The sequence below is a fragment of the Pseudonaja textilis genome, chromosome 12 (genome assembly GCF_049901715.1).
Source record: "Pseudonaja textilis isolate UNSWEBS1 chromosome 12, rPseTex1.2, whole genome shotgun sequence".
Classification (NCBI taxonomy): domain Eukaryota; kingdom Metazoa; phylum Chordata; class Lepidosauria; order Squamata; family Elapidae; genus Pseudonaja; species Pseudonaja textilis.
This window is the reverse complement of record NC_142001.1, coordinates 11795618-11811282: the sequence shown is the minus strand read 5'-3', so window position 1 is coordinate 11811282 and position 15665 is coordinate 11795618. Positions and strand designations below refer to the sequence as shown.

The 15665-nt window shown below is 43.4% G+C and overlaps 1 protein-coding gene across 1 annotated transcript in view; it reads right to left on the bottom strand.

The window, feature by feature from the left end:
* Positions 1–434: 434 nt before the first annotated feature.
* The window catches only part of XPNPEP2 (X-prolyl aminopeptidase 2), a 35592-nt gene continuing 20361 nt past the window's right edge, over positions 435–15665 (bottom strand). The window contains exons 11-21 of the mRNA XM_087941029.1: positions 14972–15061; positions 13940–14049; positions 12989–13066; positions 12196–12267; positions 10768–10828; positions 9088–9157; positions 7782–7886; positions 5577–5636; positions 4354–4430; positions 2681–2779; positions 435–1998 (exon numbers count right to left, since the gene is read on the bottom strand). Of these exons, the coding sequence (XP_087797155.1) occupies positions 1804–1998; positions 2681–2779; positions 4354–4430; positions 5577–5636; positions 7782–7886; positions 9088–9157; positions 10768–10828; positions 12196–12267; positions 12989–13066; positions 13940–14049; positions 14972–15061 (1017 nt within the window). The 3' untranslated portion in view covers positions 435–1803. The remainder of the gene's footprint in view (positions 1999–2680; positions 2780–4353; positions 4431–5576; positions 5637–7781; positions 7887–9087; positions 9158–10767; positions 10829–12195; positions 12268–12988; positions 13067–13939; positions 14050–14971; positions 15062–15665) is intronic.

Below are 15665 nucleotides of genomic sequence, written 5' to 3'. Positions count from 1 at the left end.
TTTTGAGCTGGTAATTGCTAGGGGCTTCCCTTTGAGCTGCAAACTCAGCGGGTGGCAAGTTTTAGATTTCCGAACGGTGGGACCCTTCTTTCTACTGGAAATGACTCCAAGAGTCACGGAGGTAGGTCATTCATTGTAGTCAGTCTCTTAAAGCAATTGTCCATTGGTTTCCATCTCGGGCTCCTACTTTTCTTCATCTTCAGCCTGCAGATGGAATCAACCATTCAGCCACCACCAGTGAGCTGCTCTTCGTGTCAACAGCGGCCCCTCTGCGCTCACCTCCCTCCCCAAGTCTAATTTTTGTTATACAACGTTTTTAATGAGGGGATGAGGAGGGACCCGAGCACAGATGGTGCGCAGAGTGCGGCAAGCCCCCCCCTTTTTTTGGTCTCCATTTCAATCTTCAAGTCATAAAACGATAACACGCGATGAAATTCTTTAGATGTCGTTTTATTAGCAGCCCCCGATCTGGCTGGTGTTGCAAGAATTGCACGAAAGGACGGTCGATCCGTGGGAAGGACGAACCTCCTGAAGGACAGCTGGCCTCCTGTCAATAGGACTGAGACAGTGGCCGGGGGTTCGGAGGGGGTTCGAGAGAGCCCCTAGCTAAGATTCTGTGCGGTTTGGAGAACTGGCCCGCCCCTCCCCGCCCCTCCCCGGAGTCCATATACAGCCCGTTTTGGATGCAGGTAAGTGTAGGGTGCTCGTGGAAGCTTGGGGGATGGTGAAAAATGGGCCTCCCGGAAGTTCGAGAAGGCCAGAAATGGGCCTGTTTCCGACTTCCAGAGAGCCTCGGGTGTCCGGGAAAGCCATTTTTGCCCTCCTGGAAGCTCAAGGAAAGCCTCCGGAGTCCGGGGAGGGCGAAAACGCCCCCCCCCGGCTGTGGTGCAGGAGGCCGGCTAGGCTATGCCTACCATGGCCACGCCCACCCAAAAACCAGGCAAAGAACCCTTTGCTAAAATTTTTGAAGCCCACCTCTGGACTTAGATGAACCAGTGCTGATGCTTGTGAATGCAGGAAGCCCATCTTGTGAGGGAAATGGCACAGGTGTGCAATTCTCTCTTCCTATCATCTTAGCCATGCATACTGAATCATGATTAATCACCTGAGTCAGCCTCCTCCAACCTTACAGCCCTCCAGGTGCACAGGTAGCCCTCGACTTACAACCACAACTGAGCCCAGCATTTCTGTTGTTCATTGGGACATTTGTTAAGTGAGCTTTGCCTCGTTTTACTTGCCGCCTTGGTTAAGTGAATCACTGCATTTAATAAGTTAGTAGCTCAGTTGTTAAGTGAATCCGGCTTCCCCATGGACGTTGTTGGACAAAAGGTCGCAAAAGAGGACCACCTGACCCCAGGACACCGTAACAGTCATAAATATGAACCTGTTGCAAAACGCCTGATCCTGGGGATGTTGCAAAGGTCGTAAGGGTGAAAAACGATTGTAAGTCACTTTTTTTCTGTGCCATTGTAATTTGAACGGTCACTAAATGAATGGTTGTAAGTCAAGAACTACCTGTATTACAGCGTGAAGCTTAACATTATAATCTCCCCTTCTTTCTTTCAGCATCTGCTCCGCTTTGGGTCCCAAGGGTTGGTCGGTTCAGGAGAGAAACAGAGAATGGATTTATACAGTTCCTGGATAGGATCAGACGCAGGAGACGCTGGTTCTGCTAATGGAGATGGGAAGAAGGATGTTTAGGCCTAAAATGGAGATCTGTGAGATACGCGTTGAGGTGGACCACGCAATGAGAGTAGGACGACAGGACGAAGGGGAGCAAGGATGTTGTGGGGTGCTCCCGGATCAGACTTCCGGAAGAAGGGTAGAAGACAGTGCGGTCACTGCCACAGTGCCCAGAGAAGCTGCCAGCAAGGAGGCGTGAGACAAAGACTCTGTGTTCTTCTCCAGCCATCGGTATTCCTCTTCCAGCTGGCGTCTCTGCAGCTCAGGCCCAATGACCTGGCGGATGGTCTCGTAGTACTTGTTGATGTACTGGATCTGCAGACAGACAGGACTGAATTTCAAGGGGGTGTTTCTTGGCTTGGTCCTCTTACCTGTTCTGAATTAGGCTTCCCCAACAGCACGAAACCGACTCCTAGTCCCGATAAACCCCCTTTGATTTAGTTTATAGTGAATTCCTCTCCAGCAAAGTCTCGGCCAAACAGTATTTCAAGATATTTCCCAATTACAGACCTTTATCAGGCTTGGAGAGTTGCCAGGCCAATATCTTTCAGACGCCACACTCTAGCAGACAGTACTAGGCAAGCATGAAGGAACAGATCTTCACCCAAATGAACTGTCTCCTGCAAAACCCCACACCTCTTCTGCTCCTCTTTTATTCCCTATGAGAGGGGCCATTCACCATCCACCCGTGGCTTTACTCCCAAGTCGACCCTTGTTCCTTAGCTGTTCCCTTCTTCTGGAAGCTCTGTGCATGCGCACACTGGGCACAGGCTCCAGCTATTCTTCTGCCCCACTGATCTCCAACTCTGAATACAGCTGATAACTGTCAGACGGCCCTGGCCCCATCTCTGCCTCCGATGCAGAGCACTCATCAGAGCCTTCCCCAGACTCCAGGATTGGCCCATGTTCCTCCCCAACCCCCTCACTGTCCGAATTTGCTGCCAGCTCTGCTGGCTGCTGGCAGACCACAACATTAGCCCTCTCAGGCCTCCTTTACCTGATCCTGGGAGAGAAGACTCTGGTCAATGAGGTTCCGCGCATAAGGCACCAGGGACACCACCTTGAACGTCAGGTAGGGCTCTTCGTGCACTGGATACTGCAATTGATAAAAAGAGGGGAGGCTCAGTTCTTGTAGGACATGCAAGAGCCAGGTTTCCACTTCAGGTGGCAACTGGCATTTCGGAATGAGTGTGCCTACCTAGGCGTCCCCAAAAAGCCCTAAGCAGACTCTTTGTCCCGGCAAAACCCCTTTTATTAAATGAAGGTGAATTTCTTGCATTCATCTTCAGCCAAAGGCCTGGCAAACAGTCTGCCAAGGGTGTAATTCGGAGCACAGACCTTATCTAGCTTGGAGAGCTGCCAAGTAAATGTTTTCAAGCGCAGTGCTGACAAGGAAGGACACAGCACAGAGTCTCTGAGATGCACAGGAAGATCTTCACAATGATGGAATGAACCAAGTATTGTCCTGCAAAAGCCCCGTCCCCTTTTGCTCCTCTTTTAATCCCTATGGGAGGGGCCATTCACCCTTCACCTGTGGCCTTACTCCCACGTTGACCCTTAGTTCGTAATTGTTCTTTCCTTCTGGCAGCTCTGTGCATGCACAGGCTGGGAACCGGCTCCAGCTACTCCCCCGCCTCACTGCTGTCCGAGCCCAAAGGCAGCTGATGACTGCCAACCTGTCCTGGCCCCACCTCTGCCTCTGATGCAGAGCCCTCATCCGAGCCTTCCTCAGCCTCCAGGACTGGCCCAGGTTCCTCCCCAAACTCCTCACTGTCCGACTCTGCTGCCAGTTCCGCTAGCCATTGGCTGCCACAACAGCCAACGCAGGGGACTGTGCATATCATTAGAATGTATGTGTTGCTTCTTCAAGAAATAATAAAAAAGGTGTTTCCATTTAAATTCTGTGCATGGGGATGAATTATCCCCTGCTTGTTTGCTAGCTAGAGTTCTAGACACTGCACACATCTGTTATTACAAGTATGTATTATATGACTTCTAATTGGCTCAGTAACCAAAGATCTTTATTACCTGCCATGACACATTTTATTTTCCCCTTGGGGAGTCAGTCCCCCAAACCCCATTAATGTCAAACCTATGTGGAGAAAAGTAAGGCGGTCCAGGTAGATTGACCTGCTGCAGTTCTCATGGCCTGTTTTTGTTGGCTGCGAAGAATTGGAACCACACCTTAAATTCCAGTTAAGGTTATTTATTGCTCACGTCTATACACAAGAATCTCATCAAGGAACAGCCAGTATTAAGTTGGCACTAAATAAGAATCAGTAGAATTCAAGAGGGTTGAACTTAGATTGTGGGAATGGGATGATTCTAGGCTGATTACTTGCTTGACTCCACCCCCAGGGTCTGCCTGTCCATTCTATACTTTCTCAATCAAAGATTATCTGGAAATCAGTAAGCTGAGGAAGGCTGATAAAAATCCCTCTTTCTTTCAACATAATAATTGTTGGGATTATCCCAGGTTCCTCTTTCCCAGGGACTTCCAACATACCATGGAAGAATCTGCAGGTGATCCTCCAAGTCTTATTCTCTGCATTGCAACATATCTACCTGCTAGGATTGCCTTTCCTATAACCAACCGCCTGCCCAGAGGCGATCCTTTGATGGATGGTGTGTTGTGAGTGGGCTGATCAAAGGCAAGGAAAAGGACCTCACCTTGGTCTGAGCTTGTACCACAAATGCAACATCTTCGATACGGATTCCAAATTCCCCATCATGATAATAACCAGGCTCTGGAGACAAAGAAAGGAAGGAAAGAAGCAGGGAACAAAATCTGAGATATTTCCAGGGGTGGGATTCTACCAGTTTGCACCTATTCGCTAGAACATTAGCATTCTAAGCAGTTCGGAGAACCGGTTCTTAGAAGAAATTACTGGCCTAGTCCTGTAAGGAAGGCAGGAAGGAGACATTTTTTCTCTGGCATCCATAACTAGCTCATCCACAATCCACTTCCGATGGATACACATCCGTATTCCAAACCTGGATTTGTATGACAGTAAAGTTAAGGTAGTGACATATTTTATCTTCCTGGGCTCCAAGATCACTGCAGAAGGGGACTGCAGCCAAGAAATTAAAAGATGCTGGCTCCTGGGGAGGAAAGCTATGGCAAATCTAGACAGCCTACTAAAAAGCAGAGACATTACTCTGCCAACAAAAGGGCATAGAGTCAAGCCCAGGAGTGGGATTCTACCAGTTTGCACCTATTCTCTAGAACCGGTTTTTAACATTCTAAGCAGTTCAGAGAACCGGTTGTTAGAAGAAATTACTGGACTAATCCTGTAAGGAAGGCAGGAAGGAAACATTCTGGTGTTGCTTACAGAAACTGCCTCTCTGTTAACCCTTGTTACATTCTTGGCAGGACTAGACTTCCTGTCTCAGGAACGTCTCTGGAGGTTTTTTTTTTTGGAGTTTGTGGGTTTTATCTTGTAAGTCACTCTGTCAACTAAAAAATATTTCTTTGGTCTTTTTAGTTGCCAGCAGAAAGGGAGTGGGGAAAGTAGGGCATTCCTTAAATGCTTCAAATACTTGCTAGGCAGCCGAAGCTGTTGACGCACAAGATTATTACTGGAGAGCATGAGTGATGACCCTTGGCTATGGATGTGTCCCATTGGAGAATATACACCCAGGGGGTGGTGGGAAGACCAGGTCAAGGGTGAAATGAATGATGTGTCTTAGAGTCGGCTGCACCCAGGAAACGCCGACATGGTCACTCCTAATAAATCATTTTTTTAAACTCTGAGAGATGCGGCTAGAGACTTATGCTTGGAATGGGTGTGTATTGTCGGAGCCTTGACACACTCAGAGTTACCTTGAACCACAGATGCGGGGCAAATAAATTTGATAAATGAATAAAATAAATAAAACCAGGTTGATGTTACCTATGGAAGTGAACATCCCCTTGTCCAAAGGAACATTGTTGGACTGGAACCCCACAGGCCCTGACGGAGGAAGAAAAGTGTTATTTATGAAAATCAAAATAGCTGCCAACCTCAAGCAATTATACAGTAAGATGTGCTGCTTTTTTTCTTGTGGCTTTCCATGACAATTACAAGGTATCTCATCATGCATTGTGCAGTGTGTTTCACAGCCATGCCTGACGCACATTCACAAAACATTAGGGAATGTGGCTCTGCAAATTATTTCAGCAATTGGGTGATCAAATCAATTTGCTAATTTGGATAAAGCAAGCTGGTTCGATTGATCAAAGGTTTTTTTTGCAACCCCAGAAGAATCATCCAGATCGAGGCGGTCTTTTAAATGAAATTATCCTGATAGTATGATCAAAGTGACAATTCAAAGTGAATTAATGTGGATCTTTCAATCAAGCCAATCATTTCAGTTAATGAGATTGGACCTCATTCACGCAGCTTATGAGGAAATTGCCTTAAATTAGGACCAATAAACTACAAAAATCCAAATTACCACTAGATGCCAGCAAAGCAATAAACCTTGACTGATTTCTAATGACTGGTTGGATTTATTTTTTTTTTCCAGCCCATAAATGATAATCCTAGACCTAGTTTTGAATGGTCTTCACTCCCTTCTTTGGAGTTTTAGAGATGAATCTTTCCAAGTATATCTAAAGGTGTTAATGCCTAAACTGGAATTTTCTGGGTACAAGGTGAGAACTCTTATCACACGAGGCTCTTTTGCAAAGGTGAGTCCATCATCTCAAATCATAAGGATGTATTCCCTCTTTGCAAAGCCCACTAAGGAAGGACTCTTCAGAACCCGAGGGACAGATAGCCCAAAGTTGTCCCAAGAATATTGGTTCATCCAGGAAAGTATTTGGGGGAATGTGCTTAACAAAAAGTAGAGATGAATAGTGAGAAACTGGAAAACCCAAGTATGGGAACCTTGGTGCTCTCTGAGCTTGGTTATCTTCTTGCAGATGTTTCATTACCCAACTGGGTAACAGCATCAGTGCTGTGAGAGGGATCTTGGAGTCTTAGTGGACAACCAGCTAAATAGGAGCCAGCAGTGTGCAGCAGCAGCCAAAAAAGCTAATGCAATCCTAAGCTGCATTAACAGAGGGATACAATTGAGATCAAGGGAGGTACTAATACCACTCTATAAAGCCTTAGTAAGACCACACCTAGAGTCCTGCATCCAGTTTTGGTCACCACACTATAAAAAAGATGTTGAAACTCTAGAGAAGAGCAACCAAGATGATTAGAGGATTGGCGACTAAAACATATGAAGAACGGTTACAGGAATTGGGCAGGGCTAGTCTAGGGAAGAGAAGGACCAGGGGAGACAGGATAGCAGTCTTCTAATATTTGAGGGGCTGCCATAGAGAGGGGGGGATCAAGCTACTTTCCAAGGCACCTGAAGGCCAGACAAGGAAGAATAGATGGAAACTGAACCAAGGAAAGATTCAACCTGGAAACAAGGAGACATTTTGTGACAGTGAGAGCAATCAACAGAAGTTGTCTTTAGAAGTTGTGGGAGCTTCATCTGTTGAGACTTTCAAGAAGAGATTGGATTGCCATTTGTCAGAAATGGTGCAGGATGTCCTGCTTGGGCAGGGCGTAGGACTAGATGACCTACAAGGTCCCTTCCAACTCTGATTATCTGTTATCTGAAGATGGGGTTGCTAATTGACAGGGCAAACCACTTGTATACTAACAGACAGCAAACCACTCTCCCTTCTAGTACTGATGAGGTTACTTAGTTAGGCAATGAAACATCTGCAAGAAAACGATGAAGTTCAGAGTACACAAAGGACCACACAGTTCAACCCTGAGCTACAGATATTCCCTTTTATCAGTAAACATATGTATAAAAAAAGCCCCAAACTTTTCTCCATGAAATCATACTGTGTTGCTCTAGGACTGGAGAAACCCTTGAGCCAATTAGAATTGAATTGAATAATTAAATGACCAAACAAGCCCTTCAGATGCTGCAGAAGTACAACTCTCAGCTGACCCACTAGCTTGTAAAGCAGTTGTAGCAACACCTGGAAAGCCACAGCTTCTCCATTCCTGGCTGACGCTGACCAGTGGTGGTTTCCCCACCAGATCTGCTGTCACCAAACGGCCAAAGACATGTATGTGGTCTGACCTGGCCTTCATGCCACTTACACTCATGAACAGACAAGAAGTTGCCGATGCCATGACCGGTGCCATGGCCATAGTTCAGTCCAGCTTCCCACAAGGGCCGGCGGGCAAATGCTTCCACCATTCTTCCTGCAATGCAAAAATAAAACCTTCCTTAGTCTCTGCAGGGAAACTATTTAGGTTTATCGCTTTATAATTTAAAAATAAAAATAAAAAAGAAGGCTGTGAAAATATCTACAGACCTCTCACATCCTGGACATAAATTGTTTCAACTTCTATCGTCAAAACAATCTTATAGGGCACTGCACACCACAATAATTTCCCCCCATGTCCTCACTCTGCTAAAGAACTAATTCCCACAACGCAGTCAAACTATTTACTAAGATTGTATTACTATTATTCTCCTCATCCTTCCTAGTCCCTATCTCCTTCTACTTATGACTATGACTTTGTGGCTAGTACCCTTACGATTTATATTGTTTTATTTAGCTTCCTAATATTAGAATTAGAATTCTTTTATTGGCCAAGTGTGATTGGACACACAAGGAATTTGTCTTTGGTGCAAATGCTCTCAGTGTACATAAAAGAAAAGATACATTCATCAAGAGTCAAGAATCATCAGGCACAACACTTAATGACAGTCATAGGGTACAATAAGCAATCAAATCATACTAGGAAACAGTCAATAAGTAAGGATACAAGTGACAAAGTTACAGTCCTAAGGTCACAAGTGGGAGGGGATGGGTGATAAGGAGTGATGAGAAGATTAATAGTAATAGTAGTACAGACTTTGTAAATAGTTGGACAGTGTGGAGGGAATTATGTGTTTAGTAAAGTGATGGTATTTGGGGGGAAAAACTGTCCTTGTGTCTAGTTGTTCTGGTTGTCCTACGCCAAGTAGAAATTTGGAGGAGATGCAGTTCTAGACTGTTGCAGTAAAACCAAGGCATGTAAGTATTCTAAAGCCTAAGACGTTTAGGAGGCAGAGAAGACAGTCCAAAACACGTGTGGTAAAAGGGAAAATTCATCGATAATTATTCTAGCTCCGCTTCTTTCAACATACTGTTTTCCAGATGCTTCAAATAGCTGCAGTTCCTTCTGGCCAAGGATTTCAAGAATACATCTGCATCCCATCAGGCTGGCATCAGTTTGAGTGGATTACATATTACCTCTCAAATTCTGTCCCCTTGAGGAAATCCAGGTTTATATTTAAGCCCAAAATGTGAGCGTTATTGGATTTCTTCACAACCAGAGAGGAAAACCTGGGAAATCACCAGTAAGGATGTCAGTTTTCCTTGCTTTCTTTTCCCTCTCTCTCCCAAATTCTCACCTGACGTTCTGGGTGGAAAGACTAGCCTGCTCAAGTCAATATTTCCCATCAGCACTCTTGTGTAGGCTTCCTAGAGAAGAAAAGAAGATGTTCTGAAATCATATTTGGAAGGAAAAGGGTGAGTGGAATGTATAGTAACCCTAGAATTTGGCTTAGTATGAACCCAGAATATACATAACTACAGTTTCCAGCAAATAGAACAGAATCTTAGAATAGCATAGAATTCTTTATTGGCCAAGTGTGATTGGACACACAAGGAATTTGTCTTGGTGCAAATGCTCTCAGTATACATAAAAGATACATTCATCAAGAATCATAAGGTACAACACTTAACGATAGTCCTAGGGTACAATAAGCAATCCAGTCATACTAGGAAACAGTCAGTAAAAATCATAAGGATACAAGCGACAAAGTTACGGTCATACATCACAAGTGGGAGGGGATGGGTGATAAGGAGTGATGAGAAGATTAATAGTAATAGTAGAGCATACTTAGTAAATAGTTGGACAGTGTTGAAGGAATTATTTGTTTAGCAGAGTGATGGCGTTCAGGAAAAAACTGTCCTTGTGTCTAGTTGTTCTGGTGTGCAGGGCTTGTATGAAGGACATACAGAACAATAGCCCAATTGCTACAGATTAAAATATGTTTAAACAGAATAAATATCTCTGTGCTGGAGTAGCACTTCTCTCACACAAGACCTCCATACTCCATCTCTCTAATTATTCATTATTGAAGGTAATATCAGTAATGTATCCTTTCTTCTCTTTATAAAAAGCATTTCTCCTATAGCTGTTGGAAAACACCACAGTACATGTTCATGAATATTCTACTCTATACCTTGCTGGACAAAATACTAGAAACTTGATTGTTTTTATGGTGGGTGCTTGTACCTTTTCCCACATGGTGCCAATTATGGATTTCTGGGACACCTTTAGTTTCACCAGGGACCCTGAATTGGATGCTGTGGTGGGAACCTCACTGCTTCTGCTTCCCTTGGGAAGGTTAGATCTTTCTTTCTTTCTTTCTTTCTTTCTTTCTTTCTTTCTTTCTTTCTTTCTTTCCTTCCTTCCTTCCTTCCTTCCTTCCTTCCTTCCTTCCTTCCTTCCTTCCTTCCTTCCTCCCTCCCTCCCTCCCTCCCTCCCTCCCTCCCTCCCTCCCTCCCTCCTTTCTTTCTTTCTTTCTTTCTTTCTTTCTTTCTTTCTTTCTTTCTTTCTTTCTTTCTTTCTTTCTTTCTTTCTTTCTTTCTTTGTGAAACATGTACAAGACAACAAGAATAAGTATGAACATAAACATAAACAAAGGAAATAAATACAGATAAATGGGGACAGTAAGCCAGGGATGGTAGGCACAAAGGTACGCTTATGCATTGCCCCCTTTAAGGACCTCTTAGGAATAGGGTGAGGTCCACGGTAGACAGTTTGAGGTCGAAGCTGAGAGGGGTTGAGGCTGTAACCACGGAGTAGGGCAGGGCATTTCCTGGAGAAAGCCAGCTGAAAGCTTAGTCCCAGAGTAAGCTCATAGCAGTGTGTTTAAAAAAAACCACCTTCCAAGCCAACAACATCCTTCCAGCGAGGAAGTAAAAAGTGAGGCATCTTCTGGAGATTTTTTCGGGGGGAGGAAAGCCGCAGTGGATACTACTGTAGGCGTACCACTTCAGGTGTCTTTGGGAATCAGCCTTACCTTCTGAAAAGCTGTGGGCTCCCCCCAGTGGATGGTCCGAGTGATGTCTGTGGTTCCGTCACTACAAAAGGAGAAACAAGGAAGAAGGTACTTCAAGCCCGAACTTCCTCCACTGAGCTAGCAAGCCACCGATCTTCAGACTTTCCCAGGAGAATCCTGAGACTGTGGCCACCGTGACTGCTTTCCAGAGCAAAATCTTTGTTTTAGCACTTCTAAAGGATGGGAGCTGAGTAAAGCCAGGTCTGGTATCTGGTCCCTGGATTATTTACAGCAGATCCGAAATAGTTTTTTTTTTCTTTTCCTGATGCTGGGTTATTTTATAAGAATGGTCACCAATTGTCCCAATGTTGCACAGTAAATCGTACCTAACCAGGGTCCTTTCAATACTGCAATTCAAAACTAAATCCTTTGATTCTGAAGGAATAACTTTTACCTTGGGTGAAGAAAGAAGGGCTGATATGCCGGGAGTGCAATTGTTTTATACCCTCTGTTGGGATTTGAATTTGAGCTTGTATTCTGATTGGTTGTCAGGCTCCAGTGGGGCCATGCAGGGGCAACTCTGTGGGCTGTCCTGAGTCCCAGGATTGGTTGAACCTTGCTGGATGATGATGTAATGAAAGGGCTTTGGGCAATTCCTATTATAGCTCTATCTGGAGTAGATCTTTGTTATGTAAAATAGACCGGCCTAGGCCAGAGTAATGGCCCATTAGCAAAGGTGTGGGGGGGTGCGTTTCTGCTTCTGAGGTGAGTTTCTGCTTCTGAGTTTCTACTCTTTTTAGGGGGAAATATTCTGCCTTTTTAGTATATCCTAAAATATTTCATTTTCCTAGGAGAGGGGTGGGTTTTAACAACAGAAGGCTTCTAGTTTCTTTTCAAAGGTAGATTTGTAATACCTGCCTGTTTCTATCCTGAAAAAGAACCCTTTGAAACACATTTTTAACAACTGTATTCTGCTGTTCCTCCAAGGAATGACTTGTGTGTGTATTTATGTTTTACTCCTCTCTGTTAAGATCAAATATCACTATTTATTTTTGACAATGTTCTTCTGATAGATCTGCTCTGCTGCCCCTCAATCTCAAAATTTCAGCCAAGGAGGAAGTGGATGGTTGGTCAAAGAAAATCAACTTTGTGCTAAAGAGCTGAGGAAGGAAAGGGAAGATGCCAAGCAGCACAAGGTGAATGGATTCAATTGTATGGGAGTATGGTTGGAAGACCTAAAAGACAAGATCCTACTGGAGAAGACTCTTATCTATCTGGTTGCCAAGACTCAACATCAATTCAATGAGGCATAATAAATTATAATTAAACAGCTGTTCTCAGAGTATACCCCAATTTCAACCCTTAGCCAGGAAGATCCTTTGAAATGTTTTCAACAAATGTTGGCATCTGACCCTGATCCAGAAGGTGGCTCTTGATGGCCATACTCACAAATATTGGCCCCCAGAATCCAATAAGTATATTTCATTGGGAGACAGCTTTTGAGCGGTAAAATTGGATGGGCTGAAAGAAAAACAAGGAACGTTACGTTGCTTTCAAAGAGACCCATGGCTAAAGAGGATCAAAGATCATCCGATTCACGCATGTCATCTGATAGCAACGATAAACTTGGCTATCATATATTAATATGAATTCGTATCAAAGGGATTTCAAAATACCTACAACACATCGACATCGCATCTGATTAAAACTGGTTGAGTGGAATGTCTACCTGACTAGATTGTCACTGATCCTAGTACATAGTTTTCCTGATGGCTCCTTAAGAGGACTTGAACTGGCCAACGGTTCAAAACAAATCCCACGAATCCAGCAGGGACGGGCAATTTATAGTCCTCCAAATATTGTTGAACTCTAACTCCCATCAGTCCCAGCCACCAGGGGAATTATGAAAAGATGGGAATTGCTCTCCAGCAGCATCTGGAGGGATTCGAGGAAACATCCTGTTTTTCCCAGTAGCTTATTAGGTTCTGCTCAGAAGCCTACAAGCAGGATAGGAGGGTAAGGATTTTCTCTCTGGGATCTGGTGTTCCAGAGCCACCTGATTCCGTTTCCTCCCAGAGTTGAGATATAAACCACATGAAGATGAGTAGCCTCTGAGAATCTGAACTCTTCCAATGTTTAATATGCTCAATAAGGAAGAGCTTCTATACAAAACACTTGCCTGTTCTACACCCTCCATTAAAACCTTCCCACTTCCCCCCCCCCCGCCCCTTCCTCCCAGTACCTGTAATGAGCCAAGGCCGCATTCAAGCCACTAGCTGAGATGGTCTGAAAGCTCGGCCCCTGGCAGTAGAGCTCTTCCCTGTGGAAAAAGAAAGAACATCTGGTATCCTGTGACTGGATCCTCACCTTGTGTTAAAACAATCAGAGTTTCTTGAATTAGCTCTCAGTCGCTGGGTTCGCATAGCGCGCTAAGCTAAAACTTGAATAATTCATGTTATCCTTTAGGGTAATGAATCAATTGAGCTCAATTTCTTACTAGGATTATGTGATATATTCTAGTTGATTTGCATCATTAATTTAATATCCGATGAGTTCAAGAGAGTTCTCTAGTTTGAAATATCAGATCTCTGGTTGACCATTCAAAGCATCAAGGTGCCAACCAATTTGTGGAATCAATTTTGGACAAACCTACAAAATTTTGCATAGCAGCCTCTAAGAGATGATAGATGATGATAGATGATAGATGATAGATAGATAGATAGATAGATAGATAGATAGATAGATAGATAGATAGATAGATAGATGAGAGAGAGAGGGGGGAGAGAGAAAGAGATATGATAGAATAGATGGATGGATGGATGGATGGATGGATGGATGGATGGATGGATGATAGAATAGATAGATGATAGGATAGATAGATGGATGGATGAATGGACAGATGGATAGATGGTAGGTTGGATAGATAGAAAAGATGATAGATAGATAGATAGATAGATATATGGTAGGATAGATGGATGGATGGATGGATGGATGGATGGATGGATAGAAGGTAAGATAAATGGATGGATGGATGGATAAATGATAGGATAGATAGATAGATTCATTCATTCATTCATTCATTCATTTTGGGGAATGGGTGCATTCATTCAGCTAATGTTTTAGCTGATCCTCTAGTTGTACTATTTCCCCTCTGCTTATTAGCAGCACTTAAAATCACCCCATTCAAACTGACCTTCGTAGCGTGTCCAGGTAATGTGCTCCAGACACCTCATCCACAGAGTTCTTGGGCACGTTCTTTTCCAACCAAACCAAATACTGGATCAGCGCCACAGCATCGCGTATCTGAGCCAACGCAAAGCAAAGAGAAACCCAGATAAGGGCCAACGTCACTCACCCTGCACCGGAGCAGGAGAACAAGCAAGGAGGGGAGAAGTTGCAGTATCAGGATTGGATAGGAAAACACACGTGCCTTGTTTTTATTTTTATTTTTGCTGGAATCTGAATAAGATTTAAACAGGGAATTTTTTTAGTTCTGCTCTCTCAGCACTTTCCCTGGGTTAGTAAAACCCCTGGAGCTATATTTACACAACAGTCTGCTTCGGTTAGTTTGAAATAATGTTTGCAGGTTTTTTAATGGTTTATCCTGATGTGCAAATCTGGCTTTTGGGGTTAGTGCGATCCAGTCCATTGGGAGAATCCCACCTCTTCAAAATAGGTTAATTTAAAAACCAAGTTAAACACTCTGTGTGTACACAGCTACTAAAGTGTGGTTCCAGGACCAATTTCCAGCCTCCCGGCCTTCCCAAGCCTATTTTTATGTTCGGTGGAAACTAGAACATTAACCAAAAAAAGCCTCTCACACATTTTGACTCTCCTTCTCAGTGAGATTTATAAAAGCAGAATGGGGAAGAAGAGGTCTCTGCATATATTTGTTTGCACATGGCGAAAAACCAGCTTGCAGAGAAAAGAATTGGCAACACATCTATCCAAAATATCTGCAATTAAGGCCACCCATTTAAAAGGAACTAAAAAAAACAGAAAATCCCCTGAGACCTTATGAGTTCACACTGCGTTATTCTAACGTCCGCCTCCCTGCCTCTCTGTCCTTCAGCTTTTAGGCCCCTTTGCTTCACAGAGCTTCACAATTATGCAACACTCAAAATCTTTCCAGCTGTGGGAGATGATTCCCCAAGGTCCTTTTGGACCTTGACTCTCAAGGTCATTGCATCACAGGGGATGAGTGTCCCTGCTGTGGATTACATACATGAGCAGCTTCCATCATCTTCTGCTCCTTGGAGTTTTTGACAGCCTTGGAGAGCATGACAGGAGAATAATCGTCCTCTAAGAGGTTTTCCTGCGAAAAAGGAAAGTGGGAATTTAGCATGGAATGGAGTGGAGTGGAATGGAATAGAACAGAACAGAATTAGGAATAAATTCAGGAGTAGAGTAGAGTACAGAATAGAATAGGAATAGAATAGGAATAGAATAGAACCCTAACCCTAATAAATAGAATAGAGTAGAATAGAATAGAGTAGCATAAAGTAGAATAGAACAGAACAGAATAGAATAGAATAATAAATAGAATAGAATAGAATAGAATAGAATAGGAATAGGAATAGGAATAGGAATAGAATAGAATAGAAAATATAATAATAGAATAGAACAGAACAAAATTAGGAATAAATTTAGGAATAAGAGTAGAGTATAGAGTAGAATACTCTACTCTATACTTTACTCTATTCCTAAATAGAGTAGAATAGGAATAGAATAGGAATAGAATAGAATAATAAATAGAATAGAGTAGCATAGAGTAGAATATAACAGAATGGAATAAAATAATAAATAGAGTAGAATAGAAATAGGAATAGGAATAAGAATACAATAGAAAATATAGACTAGACTAGACTAGACTAGACTAAACTAGACTAGACTAGACTAGACTAGACTAGAATAGAATA